Consider the following 27,434-nt stretch of genomic DNA (forward strand, 5'->3'; position numbering starts at 1 on the left):
AACCTCAGCTGCCCGGCCCACTGCAGCCCTGCCTGGCCTCTCTTGTCTGGCAGACTTCCGCAGGCCCAGATCTGCCTGCTGGGGCCCCACTGCTGGAAGATGCATATAAGCCACTGCCTCAAGACTTGTGCGAGTCTGTGGAGATGCGGCCAGAATTTAGCTGTAGTGGAATTGCATCTTGTTTTTTTTTTTTTTTTTTGGTTAGTGCTCATCCTACTTGTTGTAGCAAGTGTTGCAGCTTTAGACCTCTATGAAAACTTCAAAACTGGTGGCTCAAACAAAACTCCTGTCTTACAATGCAGCTCAAAGTAAACAATCATGTTTTTTAACAGGCTTTTTTGTTTTTGCTTAATAAATGTTCATTTTTGGGCAGTTTTATGTCTTTAATGGCAGCTAGAGGAGAGACACAGTCATTATAGGAGAAGACAACTGCGCATCTGGTAACTTAATGCTCACCATTTGTGCCCATTTGGTTTGCACCCTAACAAGCTGACCAACTGTTGGGGTAACATTGTACTCACAACTGCAACTGGAGAGACCTGGAAACACAAAATGACACCAGACAGGACATAAAACAGTAGCAGCTGGCCAATGGAAGAGGTTCTAAGTGCAAGTAAGCCAAAAGTTTAGCAGAGTTATTTAGACCAACTGAAGTGTCAGTGATATCATTTATTACACAGGAGGACTGAGTGGATGCACAACTGAAGTATGGTACATTAAATTAGAATAAAAAAAAAAAACAGGCCGTAAACTGTGTCAGATGTCACGGCAATAAGTTTGTCACTCACATTCATTACTTCTTCAAAGTAAATTTTATAACTTGAAGGTTTGTTTGGCCCACAAGAACCGTAAGACCTGCTGATATGTCTGAAATGCTTATTATGTTAATAAAAAATAACACCAAAATCGCACCATACCAGAGTCTCAGAGTCTAAAATTGTAAAAACCAGAAGAATTGTCAGGTTTTCAACATTTCAACAGTCCTTGAACTACTCATCTATGACACACTGGTCTGTTACAAAAATTCTAAGCTTAAAATAGTAATATTTTATGAAAATCATTTTATTATACGTTTCATTTAAAAAAAAATACCAAAAACAGTTTTCTGTAATCAGATTCGGCAAAAAATAAAAATTCTGCATGCGTTGGTGAAACCATAAGGCCAGTAGGGACTCACCTATGACATACAATTCAGGGATTTTTGACTGAACTGCAGGCTGTGTCTACAGATAGGACAAAAACTATAGAAGCCAATTTAAATAAGAATTGGACAATGTCTAGAGAGCCACCATGTCTTCAATTCAGTGTTGGTAGTACTTGTGGACAGTTAAAAATGTTTGATTTAAGGTTGTATCCATTTTTTCATCAAAAGAGATGAAAGAAATTCAGTTTTCTCTTTTTCCCTTTGTATGATTTCTGGCATTGTAGCGGTGTGATTTCTGAGTTATCTCTACTTTTTCCATAGGGGTGCAGGACTTTATATTGCAGTAAAAAATAAATATGCCCCAAAAATGCCCAGAAACCTGTATAATCAGTTCCCTTGTTAGATTCTAATACAAATGGTCGGCCCTCATATTATGCACTCGTAAAAGTTCTGCTCTTAAAGTTGACATCTCAGTCGTAGATTTTTAATTCTAATAGGTTGTGAGAGTTCACGCTGACCATCACAATGGCTCCTTAAAGGAACCTAAGATTCTCTCTGACACGCTGAGAACCAGAAAGGTTTCGGAGTCAGAGGTCACCCGGGTCACGGACTCGCCTCTGAAGCGCTGACCGGCCTCTTAAGGACAAATCAGCTCATCGGGAGCTGTTCATCGACTAGCCTCATCCTGCATGCTGGATCCACTCCTCTCCCTCAGAGACGGAGGCTCAGGGGCGACCAAGGGCCCCATAAACTCATAAACCAATAAAGTGGGGAAACAGCAGTTGATTATTCTACCATTCTGTCCATTTGTCGGTAGGCATCAGTGGCCTCCCTCCTGCCAGGAGGAACAAAGCAGGAGTGTCCTGACCCTGCCAGGAGGATTTATTGTGGTGTGTTCTTCTCCACGTCCTCCCTGTTTTGTTTGCTCGTGCTCTCCTCCTCACCACAGCTGGGCTCTTGCGACTTAGAGGATGAAGTAGCAACTAGTGGCCGAACCACCAGGGTTGGATTTTATGAAAGAATGACATTTAGAAAGACAGATTCTTCAACTGAACTTCTTGCCATTTTGGATTTTTTATGCAATTGAATTTGCATAAAGATGGACACTGTACATATTGAAGCATTTACAGCTGTTTCATTAGTTCCTTAATTGTAATGAATATGCAGTAAATGACACAATGTACACTCTGGTTTGTGAACAAATTCCGGATTTTGGTTCTTTTTTGTTGCCAAAAAAGCAAATAAAAAAGACACAAAAAATAGCCTAATCATGTGCATCATTAGAATAAAGCAACACAACTGAATCAAGGCAATGCTTTAAATGCAGTAAAAGGACTGTACAGAATTAGCAGCACATTTTTCTTTCCGATGTGCATTGGCACCTGCTGCTTAAATCATTCGTAAAGAAGATAGGATAAAAAAATAGACAGCATAAAAAAAGCTCGCCGTTGTAGTTTTATAGAGACAGCAAACTTAGTATGCTGCACTTCAGTCCCATAAAAGTGCCTTCCTGAATGTAGGCTGATGTCCAGTTAAAACATCCAGAACTATTTGAATGCATTAGAATCGCTGCTTTGAGTTTGAAATTTATGTTTTTTGTCTGGAGCAGGTTGTATATTTCAGGCCAGTTACCGCTCTCTGCTCCCAAAAAGACTCACTGGATTGAATCAAGACATGCTTTCAGATTTGAGAGAGCAAAAGGCCCCTATGCCCCCTAATCTCTCTCCCCTGACCTCCACACCCCCTGGGCCTTGACTCTCACCCCTCTCCCCCTTTGCTGCCCCCTCCCCTCGCACCGCCCCGACTCTCTCCCTCGCAGTGCGAAAGAGGAGCCAGGATCAAAGGCCATAAACCATGGCAGTGATTTCTGGTGATTGATTAGAAGCAGAGGTTGAGAAGCAGCAACTCTCTCCCCTCCGTTCTTCCCACCCTCCGGTACTGTGCACGTATTCTCCCAGGGCTCTCGTAAATAGCTCAGGCTTTAAGTGTGAAAAAGAGTTGCCACGATTGGCAGACGGAGCCCAGAAACACATCCGTGCCGACGCAGCTTGGCCAGTTTTTCTGCCTCTTCTTCTTCCTGGATGGCAGGGGGGTGTCAGTTGATAAGAACCATTTGTTGTCTTGCTTGGATCTGGGGAGGGACAGTGTAATCCCCTCGCCCTGGTCTGTTTCGCAGAGCTGGAGGAAAAGAGCAGAGGAGAGGAGGAGGAATTGATTTTCAGAGTGAGGGCATGCGGAGAATTGAACTCAGATGTGTAGCAGAGACAGGGTTTTGAAAGAAACATTCTACTTGCGGGGAAACAAATGTCTGTAGCTTACAGCAGAGGGGCCGTGCAATTTGAACTTGAGTAAGTCCTTCTAATGTTAATCAATTGCATAGTTGTCTTTCACCGTTCCCTCCCTCCCGCCTCCTCCTCCTCCCCCCCTGTCCCACGCACCGCTCAGCCCGGAGGCCTCTTGACAAGCAAGTGGTCCAGTAAAGGCATTTTAATAGGCCGTGGCCATTCAGTGGCAGCGAGATTAATGCATGAACCGAATCTCCCACGTGCACGCTTTTTTCTTCTTCTTTTTTTTTTTGCACACAAACACACACACACCTCACCTGGAGCTGTGAGTCTAATGATGTCAGGAGTGTGGGCCTCGCAGCGACAGCTCCAGTCCTGCGGAGATGTGTCTCATGTCAGACTTTGCGCCAGACAGACTCCAATAAGGAAAAGGGGAAAAAAAAGAAAAAGGAAAAGAAAGGGGGTGGCGGCGGCAGGGTGGGGTGGGTGTTCTTCATCGCGGCTGGAGCAGAGCCAAAACTAAAAGTGCAATTCTCTGAAGGTTTTGTTTTTCCTCTGTGGTATTTACAAAGTGATTGAACACATTTTTGAGTGTCATGGAGTATCTCATTACACTCTTAAAAGCTTTTTATCCATCCACATGCTGTAAGATATGTACACACGCGTTGCACACTGCAGATTCTCCCTTCATACATGCATGCGTGCAGACACACTCACTTTTTTTTTTTTTTTTTTTTTACACCCCCCTCAACCAAACTGTACACACACACACACACACTGTCGGTGCAGCTGGAGGATGGGCCGGCGTTATTAACTGTTTGGCGACCTCATGACTTCATCTTCGGTGCTGTCAGAGGCGGCCCACATTATGTCTCTGCTCGGCTCAATGGGCTCTTTGTTCTGGCTTGGCTCTGGAGCGGCTCAGCATGGGGCTGCATGAGTCCAACAGTCCCACTGCGGCTCGAAGTTTTTGGGAGGGAGGGGGGAGGGATGGAGAGAGAGAGGGAGAAAGGGAGGGAATGTGCGGGAAAAGGGATGAGGAGAGATTGAGGAGATTTGGGAAAGACTTGGGAACTGGGAGAAGACCTCGGAGAGCGAGGGGTGTGAAGAGGAAGCCGGGAGCGTGAAGAAATGAGATGCATGAGGCGGGGAAGGAAGGATGCGGACTGAAAGGAATGCAACAGGCTGCAGGTGAATACCAAAGTGAGCATCCAAGTTGTGTGTTTTTTTTTTTTTTTTTGCTTGAATGAATTTTAAACTCCGCTCCCCTTCCATGCCTTTGATTCATTCCTATAAAAACACCAGATTTTGAAGGCAACATGTCAGCTGAGCCGCGGCGGCCGTCCTCGTGCCGAATGTGGGATTAATGGAAAAAGTAAAGCAGAGATTAGAGAAGGAGGCGAGAGTGGAGGATTCCACTGGTGGGAGTGACAGGAGAGGTCATACATGAGGGGAGCTTATTACTGAGGAGGGGGACAGCAACAGGAGGGGGGGAAAAGTGAGCGAGGAAAATGGACAGCGTGTTGAAGCAGGAGGTACGATGAGGGAGAATTGAGGGTTGCAAAGGTTAAGAAAATGATCTGATGACATATAGGTGGTCGGGTAGAGGAATGTGTCTCATGTATGGAATGTGTAAGAAGAAATGTCTGCACCTGATTCATAAAACTAACACCAAATACTATCAATTGTCATTCTGCTCTGGTCGTGGTTTAATTGTAAACCCACAATATTCATTAAAACTTTTATTCTCGTGAAGTAGCTACGTGGTCAAAGATGCTTATTCCTGATATAAATTTGTAAAATTGCATGAAGTGCAGTGTGAAGTAATGCAAATTGACGCAAACACATCAACTTTTTTTGCTGCTTGATAGAAGAAAACTCCACACAGCTCTCATTCTCCGTGACTAATCTGCAAGAGAAATCTGTCAGATAGAACAGTGTTTACTCGGTTTCTTCTTTACCTTTTATTTACAAGACACAGTTTGTTGACATGCTGCCTCCACATGTGCACAGCAAAATTAGAGAGGAACAGGAGAGACATACTGAAAAAAGGTTAGCTCGCAAAAACAAACGCAAAAAAAGAGACACTGACCAAAAACAGGTACTCCGTCTGCAGTTTCTTGCAACTGCAATGCTATCATACAAGGCAATGCAACTTGTTTGACAAAATCTGCACCGCAAAGTGCTCCATGATGACTGCAAAGTCAAATCTGAATGCTTTTACCAGTTCTGCACTATATAAGAAAGGTCCCACAAATTTTGCAGCCAAAGAAGTCTTCACAATAAAAAGTTGTTTATCAGTTTTTGAAAAAAAAAAAAGAAAGTATTTATTAACTCTATGCAGATGACCTCCCCTACAACAGTTTTTTAAAATAAATTCAAGCCATCTGGTCCCTTCTTTTTTCATATTGCAATATACTGGCAAAACAGAAAAACTAAACATTGTGAGGTCATTTTTTCCAATATCGTGTAGCCCCAGTTTGAAACTTTCTTATATATCCCCCCTAGTAAAACCACAAGGCACTCTATGATAAATGGTTGCTTGAGTGTTTATTCATATTACAACTTTGTGTATAAGAAGCCTTCCTTTTTTGTCCTTCTGTTTGATGTAATAAATTGAAGTGAATATTATTGTACCCACAGGTGACTGTTGTTTGTGTCCAGTGAACGTTGCAAATCAGACCTGTAACAAAGTTAATATTGTTGTAGTGTTGAAACTTGAAGATTCAGCTCCACATTAATGGTGTGAAAAACATCATTTTAAGCTCACTGATTGGATGTTTTATGCCCTAGTTTCCCTTCAAGGTAATGAAAACAGTTTGCACAGTTTTGCAAAGAACATAAAATTCCTATCCCCTCTCCATATAGCAGCTCAGTGATGCTTGATGCTCACCATCTGATCTAACCTCTAACATTTAAGACAATTGTTCCAGCCACTTGTCCCATATGTTGCCCTGAATTGCGCTTTCTGTCGCATTACAAAGGTATTTATCTAATCACATAGAAGACCTTGTGCTTTTTCATCCCCTCTCTCACCTCCAACCTCCAGCCCCTTCTCAGCAGACAATGTATAAGTCTGTTTGGCCAACATGGCAGATCCTCTAATCTGCTGGGCTTTCCCTGCCCGCTGCAGACGCTGTAATGAAGTGGTCGGCGACTCACCTGTATTTTGAGGTGGAGAAGGGTGAGCTACACCTTGTTTGTTAAGGGGGCAATCACACACCAGGTTAAGGTGAGGGTCAGGTGTAGAATTTTGTTGCAGACACGTCCAGATGACAACATAATGAAGTTTTCTTTATGAGCTAAACCGGCACCTTCTGGGTCCTTATAAAAATCTGCCGAAAATGAACTAATGTTATTTTACTTAATTATCATGTTGAGTTGCAAAGGTAAAAAGTTGATTCAGTCAGCGCTGCAGGTTTTTTGGCACAGTGTGGCCTAATGCGTGCTCAGAACAGCCCCTCATTGTGGGAGCAGACTGCAGGAGTCAGTTGAATTGTGTTATTTTTATGGCATTTGGCTTGTAGTTTGGAATTCTGATTGTCATGCTCTCTGGTAAAAAGGCCTTCTGTCCAAATGTGACGGGTTAGAAACTGTAAGCATTACCAGCTGCAGCATCAAAGCTCCAGGCATGCTGTTCATTTAACCCAGATCCGTCACACTCATGTGTAGCCCCCGATTCAACCTGTAATGTAGACATTCAGCAGAATGCATTAGACTGAGACTAATGTAGATTTATAGATGCGAATTAACTCCCAACACCTCTCTACCTGGGAAATGTCAGAGATCGCTGACTATATTCGAATATGTTTGGCTGAAGTACCGTTGGAAATTAACACAAATTTACATGGTGAAAATGTAACCTGCTATTCCTCAATGGAGATTTGGTTCATTCTTAGTTTCCAGTTCAGCTAACAGGTAGTTTTAACCTTTTAACTCCAAAGCCTGCTGGTGGGTTAGGAAGGTGTGCTAGCTTAAAAAGTTGCCCAAATGAAAGTTTTCTTTGCTTCTTGAACTACTAGTGTATGACGTGCAGTTCTGTCACCTAATATTTTATCAATCGCGCTTTATTCTACATTCTTTGTTAAAAATTTGCCAAAAATAAGCCCTTTGCGTTAACCAGATTCTCTAAAAAAGTAAAAATTCTACACTCCTCAGTGCAACCAAAAAGCCCTCATTTACTTAGCTGCCACCAACAATCATGTGACAAAAATTCAGAAAATTTTCAGCTTAACTGGACTGAACTGCAGGCTGTGTACACAGAGCAGCTGGGAGACAGGTATGGAGACAGATTCAAATGTAAGTAATAAAATATCTACAACACGTATTGTCCCCATTTTCTTCCAGCACTGGTAGCACCACTTGAAAAAAATGTTGCGCATGTATGATTCCGTGGAGAATAGATAATCAGTGTAGTCCAACATTGTATATTTTTAATAGAACTTTGCTATATTGCACCAAAGACATTTGTGAGTTCTTTCTACTCCTAGCTATGGTTGTGTTGTTTCCATATAGGAGCAAAAACTGCAGTAAAAAATGAGCCCTCAGTGAAAATGTGACAGGAGCCAAAAATGGGGGTTTGGACAGTAAATAGCCAGATTCAAGTTTACCCTACCAGTTATCAGTCAGCATACACATAATAATATGTAACTGAGAACACTAAATTGTGGCTGTGGCAAGTGAGTACACACTGCAGGAGAGGACAGAAGAGAAGTTTGACCAGCTGAGATTCTCCCCTTTTAACGGTTTTGGGTTAGATACTGAGTTTTGTTCTTCACCAACTGAAATAGAATGAGGATGAGCAGATATTTGAGCTAAAATAACCCGCAAATGTTTTGACCTAGTTGTAGTTCTTACACTTTAAAATCAAAATTAGCTTGCTCATGGTGGATTCGGCCTGAGTGACTCTCAAACTCTTGACTAAGTTTCTCCTCTGTTTACTGAGCAGCCGAGCAGGTGTGAGCGGCGATCGGCAGCAACAGAGCAGGCAGTGAATTAGACGGACAGATCTGAACATCCACAGGCTTAATCACCATGGAAGAGAGGGAGAGAGAGAGTCCACTCCGGACTTAGACGTTCACCAGTCATTGATAAAGTGCTTAGCAGCAGGAAAATTAATGAATCCGGCCTGACTGGTGGAGGGGGGAGGTTTTAGGGGTTGAAGGGGAGGAGGAGGAGGGGGCTGTGCGGGGGGGTAATCCTGTTCCAGCTAAATGGCTGATCCCTCTCATTCCTTAGATATCAAATGTCAAAAGTTAAATTAGCCTGCTAGCCTCAGATACGAGTTAACATGCTTTTAAACGGGGCGTGGGGCGGTGATTCCTGCCTCCCCGGGGACGGCGGGCAGGTGCCTTTGAAGTGTCTAATTATCCAACTCCTAGTTAGAGCTGCAAACTATCTTAATGGAGGGCCCGTGTCTCAATGTGGTGCACAAAAATGCTCTTAAACACACGCAGCCCAATGCGTGAGTGTGCATTTAAACTGAAACAAGAATATTCAGAGCACAAATGCAGCACGGACATTAAGTTTGACCTATTAAAAGTTGAGTTATGATTTCGTTCTGCAGTGAAAGGTGGGAAACGTCCACAGTGGCATTTTGGATCAAATTTGATGTGCTTGAAATTGCTGTATTATTTTTTCTATTTTATCCCAACTGTTGGCTCTGTGTTTCTTTGCTTTGGCTGGATATCCATTTCTCTTGGCGAGCCGTTCCTAATCTGAGTGCCACAGACTTGGTCCGGATCACTCTGGTGTCAGAAGTGGGATTCCAGTGTTGAGGCCCAGTGGAAAGCTGGCCCGCTCTGGTCTGGTGGGCAGCGTGCCCAGATTCACCCTAGAAGAACCACTATCCCACACGGACATGATTCTGCCCTAGTCTGCCCTAGCACACAATCATTTCACATTGTTACAGAGGACATTATAAGTGACTAACAGGTTATGGCTGATGATAGCAGGCTCGTGACTGTCTGAAGCAATGCTAATACACTCTATAAGCCAATCAGAGCGCTAAATGGCATCTTTTGCTTTGAAGCCTTGATCAAATGCATCTTGGCGTTTGATTCCTCAAAGAATGCAGGCCAAGATGCCCTTTGAGTGAAAAACCTTAAAAGCTATTACTATCCGTGGTCAAAAACGCATCAGTGTGCATTTTGGAGTCGGGGCTTTCAGCTCTCTCACTGCAATGCTCATTGCATCCTCACAATGTGGCCCTGATGAAATGGTAGTGGGGTTTCAGACTGCTCTATGGTGGGGCTGTGGCCCTAATGGGTGAATAAGGGGTAGCTGGGGGCAGGCGGAGGCTTGGCACGACACAACCCTGCTGTGAGGCTGATTTGAGGTGAGCGCGGGGAAGGAGGAAGGAGCCAAGCAGGCTTTGATTTGCCCCTCCCCAGCCCCGGGGCCTGGAGACTGGGACTGAGAGATGCTGAGCACTGGGTGCGTCCCAGCAGACCCCCGGCGGCAGAGAGAGCAGGCTGGGACTGCAGGTTGTGGAGCAGGGGGTTGGGGCTCAGGCTGCCGAGAGCCAAATTGAGATGTGGGAGTCGTCGAATTTGCCTAGATGAATATTGAAGAGGGCATTTGCGGGCGCTGTGTGGGAAATCAGCAGCTGACAATAGACTGCTAACCAGGAGAGGGAACATCCTGACCTCTCTCTGCAATTCGTCCAAACATCTATCACACGCTGATGGTTAAATAATATACCACCACGGATTCACTCTGCAGAGACAGAATCAAACATGAGTGCAAAGTTGGAGGGAGTGAACTTTATATTTGCTGAAACTCTCCAGAGCCCTGATGGATACTTTGACTGGAGAATGCAAACTATCCTGCCCACAGATATCACAGTAATGACCTCATTCTGCCTTTTGACGTTTAGATTTATTTGTCAGGAAGATGCTCGAAAGTCACCCTGTTTAGGCTCCATTAGGACTCAGTAACCTTCACATAATGCATAACTGAACTCCGTTGTGAGGAAGGCACCAAGCTCCTTGTGGCACTGAGCCTATCAGCTAAGAAGTTGATCAGAAAAATACCTCACACAATTGCAGTAATCCCCCGTGCTCCTGTTGTTGAGTTTGAGCGGTCTCTCTCTCACTCGTATTTCAGCCTGCGCTAATCGTGAATGATTCCCTCTGTCTTTAGCGCCAATGCCAGGGCCGGTGAATCAGGTACATAAGCCTAAGCCGCTTGGAGAGGTGCTCTTATTAAACTCTAGCCAGCTGCTGGAATTTTTCTTCCCCCTCTCATTGTTAATTGGGGAGTCTTGAGTCTTTCCCGGGAGTTGATTTGCAAGAGAAAGAAAAAAGGAGCAAGAGATTATTGCACAGGAGGAGAGGAGCTTTGAAGAAGTGTTTTGTGATTTCACCCTATATCCTCCACTCCTCTCCTCCTTGTTCACTCTCCATGTGCTCCCCAGCCAAAACCTGTTTGTGCCACTGACAACAGTGCTTTGAGAAGTTAGAAGGTGGAATACAGCATATGTCTGGCACCGGCTCAGAGGTACAACAACACCTCCTCTGATTTTTTTTCTTCTTTTTTTTTAGAAAACAGAGGGGGGAAGAACTGCAGCGTGCAATGGCTCTTTGTGCACCCCTGCATGTCCCAGCTTTTGGAGACTCTGTTTGACTGAGTTCAGACTGGAAGGCAAATCAGATGCTTGAGAGTCAAGGACAGATTGGCATGCGGAGGAACAACAATCCTCGTTCTTAACCTCTGCCTCTAGAAAATGCCTTCAAAAACAACAAGCCAAGGGTTTTGTTTCACTTTCCATCTCTTTGAATTGGCTGGGCACCCTTAACTTTAGCCCCCCTCCCTTGTCCCGGCGCCCAGCTCTCAGAGGTGTTGGCCCCACTCCATATCTCATTATCTCTTTCAAAATTTCATTTTGTCATTGCATCCACGCTCTCTTTTATACCGCCATATTAAAGGCCATGCATAGGGGTTTTCTCCAAAGGTATTTGAAGCAGAATCTTACAATAGAGACCCCAGACAAGCAGAAAAAAGAGGGAGAAACCTGGGTTTTAGGATTTAATGAGTGGCTTGCTGGGGGTGAAAGAAGGATAGAAACCAAGTGAGAGAGAGAGAGAGAGAGAGAGAGCAATAGAGAATGCATTTGTCGAGGGTCAGAGAGAGAGGAGAAAGAGTAGTAAGGGAGGAAGAATGCAGGAATGGAGCACCAGGTACCATTATAGTGGCAGAGAAAGCTCCTGAAATACTAGAGCTGGGGCGTGTGCTCTGATCAGGACGGCAGTGAGCACAATTACCTTCTTTTCAAATCCTTCAGTGACACTGCGGGAGGAAGGAGGACTTTGAAACTTGAAAGGCAGGAGCTCGCTTTCAACCTCAAACGCGAGCAGGAAAGGGCTCTGAAATTTGTTCAGTGCTCCCCATCCACCATTAGCTTGTTTCTTCCTCTCGCCTCCAGGCATTTAAGCGCTTTTTGAAAAGATGTTAAGAAATTCAATCACCATAGAGAGAGAGCGGGATAGTTCTTTTTTCTGTTTTTTTGAGAGGCATGCTTTCCTCTGGTCCACAGAGGACCGGCCTGCTGCTTTTGTGTTGGGCTGAATAGACCTGCAAACTGGTAGAGGACTGGATGCGGCAACCATGGGAAAAGAGGGGGAAATAAAAGAGGAATGAAAAATGAGGGAGGGAAAAAGGGAAAGGGTCTGTTGGGCGGATGGTCAGAGCTGGAGGAGAGCTGAACTTTTTCAAAGTTGCATGTGTTTACCTGTGTCTGCTCTGTCTTCATTAGTCCATTTTTTGACAGATACTCAACATGTTATAAGGATACAGGAAAGTTTTCAGCAGCAGTTACGAGCAGCACACAAGAAAAACTTAAAACTCGCTCTCTTACATTGAGAAGTCAAGGAGTCAATTGACCCTTGTGCTGCAGTGTGATTGTTTAACCATTTAAGGTCCTATGAACTGATGTAATGAAGCCCCTTAAGGTGGTATATGGTAGAATGATGAACCCCCCTCTGGGATTTCCAGGGTGACTGGAGGGGGATGGTGAGAGTGTGACAGTGCCGTGATTGAACTATTAGTCGCTTGACCTCCCTTGGAGCAGAGAGACATATCTGAATAGCAGTGGGGGTCATTCAGAAAGAAAAACAAGAAAGACGGGGAGACAGAGTGAACAGGACAAATTGAAAAAGCCAACAAATGGCAACGTGGAGCATATTTTTTCGTAAAAGTAAGCAGTTCAGACTTGTAGTTTTTCGGAAGTTGAAGCTACCCTTTCTAAGGCCCCAGTGATGAATCTATTTATGAAACATCAAGTATCTGTATGAAAGTAAGAAAATGAGCTCATAAATATGTACAGTTTTTTCCTTCCCAGATGTAACGCTAGATTTTCTGCGTGTGAAGGAGCTGAGCGTACACAGTGGGAGCCTGTGCTACACACAGCTACATGCTCTACCCTTAGCTGTTCTTGCTCCCTGCATAGTTTACAGTCTTCCTCAATCCATGTCAGCAGATGAACCCAATTCCGAAATCCCTTTATGTTAATATTGCGCTTTGCAAGAGCAGACCTATTAATCCAGCTTTAACCGTATAAGTTGCATTATTCCCTTAATAAGATCACTGGCTGTGCAGTATAGGATTAAATACTTATATCATAACTGACACTGTCATTTCCTGCGGATGAGAGCGACTTGCCTCTCTGGCTGTCAGTTCCGCGTTAAGAATCCTTGAATCCGCTGCCAGTGCTGCGCTCGGGCACGGCTGGCCCGAACGCAGGTAATGGATGTGGGAGAGTGAGGGGAATAAAAGCGGGACCCTCGGGTTGCTCTCTCCTCGCCTTCTCTCAATCTCATTCTCTCTTTCTGTTTCTCTCTCTTAACCTCCTCCTTTCTGATCGCTCCTCTTCTTCTGTGAAGTGGTGCAGCACTATGGCGGCCCTCTTCGGCGCTTAAGGTAGTGCTCTTTAATCTGGCCCTCTCCTCTGTTCCTAATTGGCAGTTGGATGCTGTTGGGTTGCAGAGTGTAGTGGGGGAGCCGCTCACACCGCCAGGCTGCTAATACTACAGAACCTCTGGCGCCGGCGCAGCGGCATTTTGCCAAGTTCTCAGTGAGCGACATTAATGCAGGAAAGAACAGTGGAGTGTGGTGATGACCAGCAACCTTAATGGTGAAATCATAATAATAATAATTGCATTCAAACCAGAGTTGAACAAGGAGACCAGGCACAGAAAGCTGGAGCTGAAGAGTGTGGCTTCTGGTGAAAAAGTCAGGGGTTGCACTTGACAAAGTACCAAATGTTTTTGTTTTTATAGATGCAATCATTTTGTATTGAGGCAAACAATGATTCTCAGTTTGAAGGTACTCAGGTGGTCAAAAACAAGTGATTATCTGCTGTTATTGAAGTAGATCTGGAAATAATTCAGCTCAAATGATGCTTTCCAGAGTGCACCAGGTATGAAATGTCACTCTGTATATGAACGTAATGTTGTCTAAAGCTACAAACAAAACATGGCGCTAACTATACAATGATCAGCAAATCCAAGTACCATGTTAGCACTCCATTTACAGAAGTGTCCAGTGTGACAAGCAGTGCAGTCAACATAAGTATCCCATTTATATCTTTTTCTCTACAAAATGAAATCCATCTGGCTGCAGAAAATGAAACACTTTATCATTTATCTTGTTGAAATTTGAAAATGAAACTGAATCCCAGACCCGCTGTGCCACTTTCTGAGTCTGTGTGGTGTCGTACTACAGCAAAGACTAATACCAGGTCAGAAGGCCAGCTGACCCTTATACACATCGGTTCAGAGGTCAGGCCGAGAGGTCAGAGGTCGTGTCTTTCTGCTGGAGCTCAGCCCTTGAACTCAACTCCACATTTATCCCCTGTACACAGCACGCCGAGAAGCTTTCTTTCTCCCGAGACCCCGCTCCTCCTAATTTTCCCCCCAGACAGAGAAACTGAAAAAGATTTAGTTTGAGAACACAGAGCGAGGGGGTGGGGTTGGAGGGGCAAAAAAGAAAAGGAGAATGAAGGAGGGTGGGGTTGATACAGCCCATGCCGCTTGTTAATGGGCAGCTTGGAATGCGGGCAGAAAGCCTGTGTTGCCTCCTCCATGGGAATCCATTCCTGTCTAAAAAAGAACAGACAGAGCCGAATTTAAGAACATGCGTTTCCTCAGCTTTATGAAATTAAGAGGTTGGGATATTTTCATCCACGGTGCCTGTTTCCTCATGCACTTTCTGTTTCTGAACTGGCGCTGCTGAAGGCAGATTTACACCCATAATGCCTAGTATGTTTTAGTTGTGCAGAGCTGATCTCCTGCTCCTCCCTCTACCTGCTTCCTTCTACGTGAACGGACTTCCACACCAATGCACCTGCTCGCAGCTAAAAACTCAAATGATCTGCAGCTTATTGTTTTAACATCAGATTTGTGTGTCTTTATCTCGGCAGAGGACGAGAGTTCAGGCACGCCTTATCACCGCGAGAGGCGCAATGCCATCACCTCCCAGGCCCCGACGCCCGGCGCCCCCGACCGGAGCGTGAACGAGGAGCCTTCCACCTCCACGGAGGAGCGGCCTTCCCTGCTCAAGAAGGAGCTGCATGGTTCCCTGCCCCACCTGACCGACCATGCGCTGCCGTACCGAGGCACACTGTTCGCCATGGACCCCCGTAATGGCTATCTAGACTCACATTATCGTAAGTGGAGATGTTTTTTTTAGGGCCAATACCGATGCCGATTATTGGTAATCAAGACATAACCGATATTTGGAACTGATGCACATTAAATGTTATGTTTTATCAGCATATGATAGCAGGAATCTGTCAGTCACAACTGGGCTTCTTTATTAAAAAGGGTGACCACGAGTGAATATGTAAATAGAAATAGGAGTGATTAACTCTCCTGTCGTCCTGCGGGTCAAAATTGACCTGCTTTAAAGTTTGAAAATGTGGAAAAAAATATATTTTCACAGTGAAACTTCTGATGTCCACATTTTCAACATTTTTGGGAAATCTTTGACCAATTTTTGGTTGAAAAAAAATGTTAAGAATGTTTCTTTAGAACATTCAACCAAAATCCAGCGAAATTCACTGGATTTTGGTTGATCTTTTTGTGAATGTTCTTATTTATTTTCTTAAAGAAAATATCAGAAGTTTTACTGATATATATGTAATCACTTTCAATATTTTTAGGATTTTTTTGGAAGTTTTTTATTGATTTTTTGAAAATATTTACAAGAACTTTCTTGCCATTTTTTAAATAGAACTTTTAAGGAATTATTGGAATTTTCTTTTTGCAAATTTTCATAAATTTGTCGAATTTATTTTGCTGAATATTTGGATTATTTTCAGGCAAGAAAGCAATATTTTTTAGTGTCCATAAATGAGGACAACAGGAGGGTTAAATTAGGATGCGCTTGACTGAAATTGATCTGTTTGTCTTCTGCTTTTCTATTTTCTTAGCTGTTTTATCCCATTTATCTCTCACTAAGGTCCATATCTTAAACCATTAATAATTATCCAGACTCTGGTTCAGGGTGATCTGTGGATGCCTTCTAACTTAGCTGCTAGACGTTAGCATAGCCTTAGCCACTGTGAGAGCAGCTAATTTCCTGGTTTGTGTTTCTTGTTCAGTTTATGCAGTCTCTGCTTTTGAGACATTTCAGAGACCACAGAGTGACTACAGACAGAGAGGTGGCTGCATAAGACCTGAAGTAGAGCATGTAATTTGTCAGTAATTGGTCAATAATAATACAGATACCAGTATTTGTAAAACCGCCAAATATCGGCCATGATAATCGGCCAGGCAGATAATCAGTCTATCCCTAATCGTAAGCCCACAGGCCACAAAATACTTCTAAAGTTGAGAAACTGCGTAGCTCAAGGACATATTTGTACCACCCCTAAATGCTGAGGTTCAGGTTTGCCTCTTTACTGTAGGTGAGAGGCAGCACTGCCAGATGCCTGATTAAGTCTGACAGATTAGCCCTTCTCTTACGCACACATGCAGACACACACTTGTGAACACATGCACGCACGCTTGTCTTGTTTTGTGCCTGGGAAGTTAGTATGGGGAACGGCCAGCGCGGCTTCTTAATTCCCTCATTAGGGGCCTGTCTGAACACAGTACTCCGCTTTCTCTCATCAACACACACTTCAAAGCCCCAAAGCAGTGCCGAGTCAAACCTCACCACCCCCTACTCTGCCTCTCTCTCTCTCTGGGACTCGGAGACAGTGTGAGAGAAAGACAGAAAGGGAGAGAGACTAACAGAGACGAAGCCCAAGAGATTGAGGTGAAGGGAGAGCTGTGGCTTGAGTGAGATAGCGAAGATAATTCGAAACAAAAGGTCTCATAGACAGTGGTAGTTGGATGAAAGTGGGGCTGTATGTGGAAAGAGGGGACAGGAGATAGATGTTTGGGGAGTAAGAGGCTGATTAGGAGGTTAATTTGGCGGCCACTGTAGCCAGGACTTTGCCTGCAGACAAGGATTTGATGTGATAGCTTGTTTAGTTTGGTTGTATTGGCACTGAATTGGGGCAGACAGAGTGGGACAGAAGGATTTTAATCCAGTGGCAGTAATGAAAAGTCCAGTGGACCCCAACCTTCTACTGTAACTCTATTTATTCAGCCACTTCATTAGCCACTGCTCCCTTGTGCTTAGGTGCCAAAGAATCACCAAGGTGCCTCTTTAAGGGGAAGGTTACTTAAAAGCAGGCGATGGTGCCGTGGACAGGACCCTCGAGGGCAGAACATTACTGCCCATTACATCCTGACCTAACTCAGCAACACTGCCACTTCTCATTTTATGTATGTGTGTGGGTATGTGTGAAGTAGCTCTGGTGGTTCCAGACCACTAAAGCCTTTGGGGTGAGAGTGAGGTGTGGGGGGGAGAGGAGTGGGAGGTGGAGGAGGAGGGGGTCACTCGCGAGGCTTGGGGTCATGTGGAAAAGTCACCGTCTGAAATGGAGAGTTCAAAAGCAGCAGGAAAAGTCAAAAGGGCCGTAGAGCTTCAAGAGGCTTTCTTTGTGCGCCGGGAATCAAGAGGCTGGAAGACTGCAATCATATGAAGCAGCGTAGAGGAGAGCAACATGATGCGAGGGATGCTTGCTGGGAAGCTGTAGGCACGATGCATAGATTTTATTCTCCTTCTGCAGCCAGAGTGCCAGACATTTACAAGTTTCAGCTTCTTAAATAGAACTTTTTGCTTGTTTTTTTTTCTTGATCTAACTTTGAATTTAATGTTTTCAAGTTTACAGTTCTTGTCCAGACACAACAATCAACTTCGATATGTCATCTCGGTGCTTGAAATTGCAGTTTAAAACAAAGCAAAAAGCAAACTGCAATAGCTGTAATTTAGGATAGACTTTAAACACCGTGCCTGACCCAAAATGTAAACTTTAGTGTTCATTTTATTTACAAATCATTGTGTAAAAGTGACACTTTTGGTGGTGTCATATGTGCTAGTAACTTGACTTACATAAAGCACATCAAATGGTTATATCTATCAGAAAAATTTCAGTTAGATCATATCTTCAAAATCAATTCAAAAATTTGTGACTGGCATCAAAGAATGATTGATATATCAACCTAAGCAGTTGAACAGAACAGTAAAGTAAATTCTCGCTGGGCAATGTCAATAACAGTCGTGAGAGTGCTTGTAAAAAGTATTCAGCCCCTTGGACATTTTCCCCTTTTCGCGTTTGTCCGCATGAATTCATTTTCAGTTGATCTTAATCCAATTGGGAACTTGTTGTTGACTTGATTGAAATCTAATAAAGATCTACAAAATAGGGAATTAGAGGGAGTGAATACTTGGAAACACATTTTTTACATTTTATATTTTTAATTCATTGACATCACTTTGTAGAAAGCTGTTTTCACTTTGACACGATTATGTTTTTTTGGTTAAATTCCTGTCAAAACCCGTGATTCAATGCCAAAAAGGAAAAGCTTTCAATGGGGGTGAATACCTCTTGTAGTAATTGTGTATAGGAATTACACTAAAATATGCAATTGATTACCAGTGCGAAAAAGAGAAATAACACCCGTAAAGATGAGAAATAGCCAGGTTTTTTACTTAAAAACCAAAGGTGTGAATAACTTCTGCCATTTTTCATTGATGTTTCTTGGTCAATTCTCTAATCTCGCCTGTTCTCAGGAAGACTTATGATCTGAGATGAGAGCATTGCTGTGCAAAACACCTCCTCCTGGCCCCAGGTGTTGAGGACATGGGGTGTCCCTAAAGGCGGCGGTCCCATTCTGTCTGATTGAACCCAGTACCAGAGCTCAATCCCCATGAGCCTCGGCGGTCTGAGGGTCAGCAAAACGAAGGGGGTCCCCTTAAACCTCAGCTTCGCCCCCTCCTCCCTCAGCCGCTTTGAACCAGAAGCCTGTAGCATCTGTCGCCACTCCTGCACCACAAGGTGTAAAAAAGCCACTGGCTCCTGTTCTGGTTTCTGGTTCCATACACAATCAAGCACACACTTTTGACACACACACTCGTGGCTGTTACTCCACCAGCGGTAGCCCCCTCTCTATGAGGGCTTTGTCACCTCCTAAATTCATCCCAGGTGTGTGCGTGTGTGATGGAGAGGGGGCTCTAAGCCTTTGTGCTGTGCTTGCACAGCGCGCCACGCCATGCAGCAGACAGCCAGGTAAATCCGATTACTCTTAGCGCTGGTGTGTGTCAGTGCTTAATGTGCCTAAATGCGATGGCACCTGCAGCCTCCCCACACCTGGCCGCTGGGTCGTTACCGTGGTGGCGAAGCTCTGGGAGGTGTGGGAGTTGAGCAACGAGAAGAGAGCAAAAGGGGGGTTTATCTTCAGGGGTCTGGGTAAATCTCCGCTATTCACCCAGACTCGCCTTCTCCCACTCCTCTTATGTCCTTGGCCTAAGACTCTGTTTACTCTGGTTTTTCACACCCACTTCACTGCAGAAAAGAGGAAGCACCAAGGAAACATGGCTCCTATTGTTAGCATTAGCTAATCGTGGTGATGCCTGAGTCTTAGCCGCTTTTCTTGGGCAAACACTGGATAAGAGTCCATATCCTTCTTACCAGGATGCTAATACATGGGGCTTTGCTGTGGGATAAGAAGAAAGGATTGAGATGAGGATTAATGAGGGAGGAGTCTTTTTTAAAATCTTAATTGTGTAGAAGTGTGAATAGGATGCACGGCGCTGACATCTGTTTACATTGTGCGCTGATTAGCCGGTCAGTGGTCCTGCAGCAACAGTGAGCCCACTTGCTGGCGAGACGTCTCTGCTTCCTCTAAGGGAATCCTCTTCTTTAAAGTGTCTCCTCTTCGCTCTTCTTTGCCAGACGGAGGGACTTAAGGCGCATCCTTTTCAATGGCTTTCTTGCAAATGTTGAAACTGCACTGAAACACCCGAGAATGTTTAATGAAAGGGAGGCAGCTAGAGGAAAGTAAATTTGGCAAGCTTTAGAGACGACTCTTAAGTATTTTGGCGCCGAAGTGACATAACTTTTGTGCCTGTTCTGTATCTCTAATAGAGTGGGTCATTGAAGGGGGCAGAACAGACACATTAAGTGTCTTCAAGCTGCGATTGCTGCCTATCAGTTCGACAGTCTTTTATTTAGCTCCTTAAAAAAATCTAGCCCAGATCTTGCTTCCAGGGCCTAATCCCCACACCAAAGCCTTGCTGTCCTTGACTGATCTCAGAGACCAACCCAGCTAAGCTAGAGGCCGTGGCCGTATGGATCCTTTGGCCGAAGGATTCCTTCACATGCATCACGGTAACCCTGCTGTCTGAGCCTGGCCAAAAGTGGCCGCAGCATGGATCATGAAGGCCCTGTGCTCTGGGAAAGCTACCGGGAACACTGAGCCGTGGCGTGAAACCTGTCCCAGGGTTTTATGGTGTGGTGGGGGTGGTGGGTGTCCAGTCACAGAGGTTAAACTCTAAACTGCTGCGCTGAGCTGATCTCAGGTCTACTCGGCCGTAGCACACCAGCCGCTGCCCTGGCGTCATTCTGTCTGCCTCTATATCAAAATGCAGCTGACCACTGAACTGAGTGAGCTAGCTGTCATCAAACCGAACGTGATCCACACAACAATAGCCCCGGACCCTGTACAGTTAATTACAGCGCTTGGCCACTCAGTTCATATGGACTGCTCAGGCCCTTTCCTTTATGTGTTGCAAAAAGAGCAAGAAAAAAGCAGTCACAAAGCATGTGTGTGTGTGTGTGTGTGTGTGTGTGCGTATGAGAGGGAAAAAGTTTTAAACAGAGAGCTGTTGTGAAACTGCATTCAAAGAACAAGCTCTTTGGTCTCTTGTTGGTTTAAATGTGGCAACTGGCTGGGATACAGGTTCAAACATCCTCCCCCAAAGAACTGGGGAGTACAGAGGAGAGCCTGGGGTGAGAGGACACGTGCCTGTTTCAAGGGTAAGTGTTTGTCTTTGTGATTGTTTCAATATTGGCTTTTTGAGCGTGGTGGCACGGTGTAGTCCCCCAGCGGTGTGCCGGCACAGAGAAGCCTGGGGCACACTGCAGGCAATGGAGAGGGATCCCTTCCATCCACCTCCTTTCATCAAGAAAGAACAACATGGGCCTGTGCTCTGCTGTGGCCCCTTGGTCCAGCGCACCAGGGATAATCAGATGATCCCCTTTTATACAGCTTATTAGAGGCATCTCATGCTGTAAGATAGGCAATATTCTCACATGCATGTGTCCCTTTGTAGTGCTTGATGATTTAAGAGGGTTAAGCAGAGTTTGAAGTGCTTCGAGAATGCACTTTCATACCATCTTAAGGTCATGTGCTGCTCTTACCACAAAGCCGAACCGAATATCTCAGAATAATGGCAGTTCTTATTAACAATGACAAGATTAAATGCGAAGGGGCTAAGAAGAATTAAGAAGAATTTTCAGAGAACTGAAGATGCTCAAAGAAGAATACTCAGCATTTCTTAGTATCATTCCAGCAACATCTGTCAGCATGTGTAAATTCTTTTCAAACGTCATTGGTTAATCAGTCAAGTCACAGAGGCAAGTAGGAACAAAAGCACTTTGTTGATGGAAAGGCTTAAAATGAAGATTAGTTGTGCCTTGTCCATCCAAAAGGAGAATAAACTGCAGCAAGCCCCACTGGCTACAACATCATTAAGCACTATACTATAAAAACAAGAAGACGAAATGCTCACGGGGGCTTCTCCTCAGTTATCTGGTTAAAGCCACAATATCGTGAGCTTTTTCTTTAAGTTACCCTGTAGTCTCCAGTAGGATAATCACCTCTGTGTGCTGTGGGAGAATCAAGAGTTTTTCTTGCCTTTCAACATGTTTGTTACCCGTATATCCAAATCTCATCGCTCCATTTTTCTATTTGCATTCCTCTCACATAGTGGCAAAGATAAGCACCCTTATCCCGTCAGCCAACAACCCGTATCTTGCTCTTGTCTCTGGAGGGTCACAAGTATATATTGTTCTACACGAAGAAGAGGCTGATGAACACGGTATAATTAAAATGTTTCCAGCAGCCTGCTGAAATGTAAGATATCACTGGAGAGAAGAGCAAGAGGAAGGGAGTCAAGGCTGAGTGTGAGGGTCTAAGTGAGACAGAGGGGTAAGAAGAAGAGAGAGGAGCCAGAGAGAGTGGAGAGGAAGGAGGAGGGGGTGTAACAAAGCAGAAAATGAAGAGAGACATAAAAGAATGGGAGCTCAAGGAGGTCAGGCCCATCACAGGCTTTAGTGTTGCCTTCAAAGATGCCTGGGACAGGTGGCAGCTCCAGACAATCTCGCACCACAGAGCAGCATCCTCTCAGGAGGAGATAAGGGATTCCTCCATCCAGGCACCCTCCTCCCACCTCTCCTGCACTCACACCTCCCTCATGCCCACCCCACCTCCCCCTTCCTCCCATCTCGAGGTTCTCCCAGACGGGCTGCTTTGATGTGGCTCAGTGTGAGCGGGCAGCTGTAGGCCACGGGGCTGAAGCAGCGCTGCTGGGCCACTGGGCCGGCGGACCGTTGGGATCCGACTCGAGCGCGGCTCAATCAGCGGGGCTCTCCGGTGCCCGGCACTTTCAGGTCTCATTAAAGCGCTCCGGCAGGGTTAATCCTCTTTAAGGTTTACATGGGCCCCAGTTTGTCTCTCTGCCCAGGCTGAGGGAACCCCTGGGCGCCACCTGCGTGACAAAGACTCAAATCACTGTGACACAAGTTCCCTCCGTCTATACTGCTCCACTCCCCTTGTATGTTCTCCTCACTCTTCCCTCTTTTTCCATGGCTCTCACTTGCCTTCCCTGGTGCATTCTGCCTCTTCTTTTCTCCCCTTCCCTTGATAGTACCTAGGACTGGTTGTAAGTCTTTTAGGATTATTTGGGTGGAATCTGTTGACAGGGGTGCCGTAAATGGATTACAAGTTTGTCCTTGTTTTGGGATGCTGTGAGGAGGGAAAGGGGAGAGATCAGGAGGATGCGCTTTGAATAATGAGGGAGGCAAAGAAAAAGAGATAGACTGAGAGCGGGATTAACCAAAAGAATTAGGAAGACGATGCAAGACTGAGCGAGAGGGTGAAAGAGAGGTTAAGGTGACAGTAATGCAAATAGTGCCGAGAGTGAAAAAGAAAGAGAACCAGAGTGTTCCAGATGTTGTACTCATAAGACCTAATTGGTCCAGAGGCGTCAAACCCTGTCTGGCCTTGCAGAGCCCAGCAGCCATTTGTCTGATTGCTGTGACACTGGGCTTTGTCTTTACTCTGTGACACACAGTTTCCTTCGTTAGCCCAAATAATGGGCACATACCTCTAGAGGCTTGAACAAACTCTGTCCAGCGTCTGCATGGCTTCAGTGGAAAATACAGGAATAGACTTACAACACAAGGGGAAATACCATATGATTGTAAAACACATTAAGTGACAGCACCGGTGGGTTTAAATACTTGAGTTTATAAACGTAGAATCATGTATGCATGACGTTTTTTTCCCCAAAGATTGCAATATACCTTTATAGATTTATTTTCCATCTTCCAGGCAGCCACCGGTTTCCAGTTTAACACAGAATGAAAATCGGCTTTTAGAGACTTATAACTTGCTTAAGAGAAATGACTCAGTCCATTACTTTGCCAATTATGAACTTCACTGTTGAAGATCGAGACTCCAGAGCTACTTTTCAAACTCCAACCAGGGTCTGGGCAATAAAATGATACTGATATGTACCAGCGACTGACACTTCATTAGCATTAATGAGAAATATGGTCGGTATAAAGTTTGATAGTTAAATTCATTGGATGCAAACCACAATGAAACACAGAGTTGGGTTTTTATTTGAAGCTTGCTCCCTCGCTCCATCATACCAGAATTATAATAGCCTCCATTGATACTTGAACCCCTAAAATCTGCCGATCACCCCATTGGCTTCAGTGCAGGTCTTCTGAGGCATGCTAGTCTGCAGCCATCTGGGCCTCGTGTCGCCTCTGTCCATGCCTGCAGACCTTCCCTGGAGGTTGTGTCTGGTGATTTTCCTTGCAAGATGGGCTTTGCAGTTTATAAATCCACCTCCATGCACGCAATTTCCTCCCTGCGGCCTGCTTCGAAGGCTGATGGACTTAATGTGCAGGGTCACTATTGATTGATACCCGGTCCAGGCCAGGTCCTCTGGACTTTAGCCTTAGTGTGGTGAAGCAGCTTTGCCTTGGTTGCCCTCCATGCGCCTGCAGTTGTAACTCACTTCCTTTATATATTTTGCATCAAATGGAGCTCATTCATTTATTTGTTATCTCATTCATGTGTGTAAATGTATTCTTTCCTTTAAATTTTTACCTGTGCATCTTGAAAAAAGCAACTGCATTCAAAACAACCCCATTTTTACCTTGTTTTTTAAATCAAAAATAAATAATCAACATGATCAAGAATTACATGAAATTATTGAAAATGAAACTTATCATTTTTGTCAGCTAAAGCCCCCCTGACCTATTGCTATCTTTGTAATGGATGAGAGACACGCCGTCTCTTTTGCACCCATTGAATTTTAGAATTTAATAATGTGTTGCTGTTCTGCTGTTTAGGTTTCAAAGTCAGACTGCCCTTGAACGCACCACAGAGGAGAATTTCTAAACCAGCCCCTTCTTTCACCCACATTACCAAGTGATAATACATAATTTTTATGAAAGAAAAATACTAAAGGTGACAAAATGCTCACTGTGATGGATTACCTCTTTTAATCAAGATTAGAAGTCCCTGCAAGTCGACGTTCGTAGCACATGGAAATAAACAGCGCCTACCTGGAAATGTAATTTGGTAAACAAAATTACATTAAAATAGACGGCTGTGGTCAGCGACCTCTCTGCATGATTCAAAATTGAGAAGCCGTCCACTTTCCCCAAGCACCGTCCAGTCTGTGTGCAGGTGTATTAGCCTCACAGTCGCTATCACACAGCCACATGCAGCTTTAGTATCACCTGCATAGAGGCCGAAGGAGGGTCAGTCTGTCGTAGCGGCCTGATGCAGCTGTGGCAATCACAAACACAGTCACTGATATGACCCGGACTCATATAAACATGTTGCACTGAATGCAAATCATTTAATGTAAAAACAGACACTGTGGGGAAAAAAAATGCTTTTTTTTTTTTTTTTTTTTTTTTTAGTTTTTCAGCAACCCCAATTTCTAAATAAAGATCTCAAAAAAAGATCAAACCCTGAAGTGGCTTTGTGTTTGAGTAGAATAAACCACACAGTCAGAGCAAAATAAATGTAGCAAAGTCCTGGTGAGTTAACCCGAGGTTTAAATCAACTCCCTCCTCTACTGAGAGTTATCGTTGTTTGGAGTGAAGGAGATAGACAGATGTGAGAGATAAAGAGGAGGGAGGTGGGGAGGACAGTGTTTCAGCTACTAAACCGCCGTGTCTTTCCCCAGCTGGGTGGGTGGAGAGGAGGCTTTGGGGGGGTGTGTAGGGCAGAACGGGTGCAGGAGTGAGGGGAGAAGGGCCAACGCATAGCTCTTTGTTCTGCTCCCCAGCTCATCCCAATCTGGAGAAATTCGGCAAATGCAGGAGATAGATTGGCGCTCCGCAGAGGCCTCGTGAAATAACCTTCACTCCCTGATCCATACTGGGATACGAGGGGAAGAGAAGAAAAACGGGGTATAACTGGGGTTGCATGGTGCTGGGGGGCCCCTGGAAGAGCCGTGTGCGTGCTTAGCTTCAGCAAGAAAAGGGTCCTCGCACCGCAATTTGTTAGGATCGACTCCGTAAAATGTCTTGCAGATGCTGAACTTCCATTAAGACTTATAGCTGAATGTCCTGCATATTTTACTGAGAAAACTCATCCGCAAAACCTTTAGAAATTGTACAAATTTTAGATAAAGTTTGGCAGGGAATTGTTGCATATCCTGCAGATGATGTAAGAGCAAGAAAAGAAAAAAAAACAAACCCTTGGAGGAAAGAAAAATTATCCTGTACTTAACTTTGTAAATATTGGCACAAAGCGATAACCTGCTTGAACATTAAGTCCCAGAGCAAATATGCATAGACTTGTAGCACCACGAAGAGAAAGAATGGGCACCGACTGACTTGTTCAGTCTAGACAAACAAATTAGTCCTGACAGCGATGGAATGTATACTCCAACAGAAAGCCTGTTATCGTGCAGACGTTTCTCTTTCTACCACTCACTTTCTCCGCTCGCCTCTGTTTTTCTTTTCCACCATGTTAATTGCTTTTACCCGCAGAAAGGCTGCTTGTGTTTTAAGGGTGTGAGAGCGACTGAGCAAGAGAGAGAGAGAGACAGAGAAGGCAAAAACAGCAGAGAACACAGCGGAAAAGCAAAAAAAAATCTATTGATTTACAGAGGAAGGGCAGTGTGTGATCTGCCAGCCTTGCGTAAAAGATGAATGGCAGAGAGACTGGCAAGCCAACGCTTAACATTCTTCTGTTATTTAACCTCTTTGCTTGCTTTCTTCTCCCTCATTCTCACTTTTTCTCTTTGCTGAATAAAGGCTTGTTTTTTATCTTTCTGTATTCCAGTGCCCAAGCATTGCATACAGTAGAGAGGGCTCTGCACAGCAAGAACATTAGGCTAATTTATACAGCGGTAATTAGGCCATTAGACCTGAAACAATCTGGGACCCGTAATTAAGCAAAGCGCTCCAAAAGTCAACAGCAACTCCCATTGAGCTTAGCTAAACAGTCTCCGAAAGTGTTATTTACATGTCCAAACAGCTTGAGGTCTCAGTGTAAGCAAACATGATGAGAGGCGGGGTGTGAAGGGATTGATCAGAGGGGGAATTTGCCATCGCAAGAGAGGCAGCTCCTAAACTACTCCCGCTGATAGTGTGTCGAGGGTTTTCTGCATCTCCATCTCATGCCAGGCCTGATAGTGATGAGAGGCTCAGTGTCACATTTCTGCTGCAAAGTGGGATCAAAAGTGTCAAGCACACCAAGTCATGTTGTTCAGGCTCACAATGAATACTCGCAGTCATGCTTGTCTGCAGATGTGTCATGAGGAGGGAAATTTCCTCTGATGCTCTAAAATTTTGTGCATTGCAAGGGTTATTTTGAGGAGAATTGTAAATCATTTTTTTGCTGTATGTTGGTTGCTGAGGATTTATGGATTTCTGATGTGGTGCATAATAGTGACTCTAGTAGGAAATTGTTTTTATACTAAGCTACTGACAAAACCTTAACTTTATTGGTAATGTGTTTGGAATTAACTTCATAAGTCTTATTTAAATTTAAACTCATGCAGGGTGAAAAGATCAGTCCAAGCAGTTGTACTTTGATGACCTGAGTTCTAAAGTTCTACATAAAAGTCTTAAAATAATCAAGGTATGGCCATAGTCTTTAGGTCAGCTGGATGATTGGTTGGTCGATATTCTTTCATCTCACCAAATTCTGATTGGGCAGACAATCTACGATGTTACTTTCACAAAGGAAAAAGCATTACATCAATAGCTTTCCAAGAATAATCCATTATTTTGGAGGTTGAAGGCATAGACTACCTGTGAAACTGGGGTGTCTTAAAAACACCCCACATTTTCACAACCCTAAACTCAGCCAACGTCATGGAAGCTGCTAAGTCTAACTTCTGCAGCA

At 44.4% G+C, this 27,434-nt stretch overlaps 1 protein-coding gene across 1 annotated transcript in view; it reads left to right on the top strand.

Annotated features, from left to right (window-relative positions):
• The window catches only part of gli3 (GLI family zinc finger 3), a 102,147-nt gene that overhangs the window by 21,622 nt on the left and 53,091 nt on the right, over positions 1-27,434 (top strand). Inside the window, exon 3 of the mRNA XM_051940330.1 lies at positions 14,849-15,094. Coding sequence (XP_051796290.1) covers positions 14,849-15,094 — 246 coding nt within the window. The remainder of the gene's footprint in view (positions 1-14,848; positions 15,095-27,434) is intronic.

Source organism: Acanthochromis polyacanthus, chromosome 20 (assembly GCF_021347895.1).
Source record: "Acanthochromis polyacanthus isolate Apoly-LR-REF ecotype Palm Island chromosome 20, KAUST_Apoly_ChrSc, whole genome shotgun sequence".
In the NCBI taxonomy this organism is placed as follows: domain Eukaryota; kingdom Metazoa; phylum Chordata; class Actinopteri; family Pomacentridae; genus Acanthochromis; species Acanthochromis polyacanthus.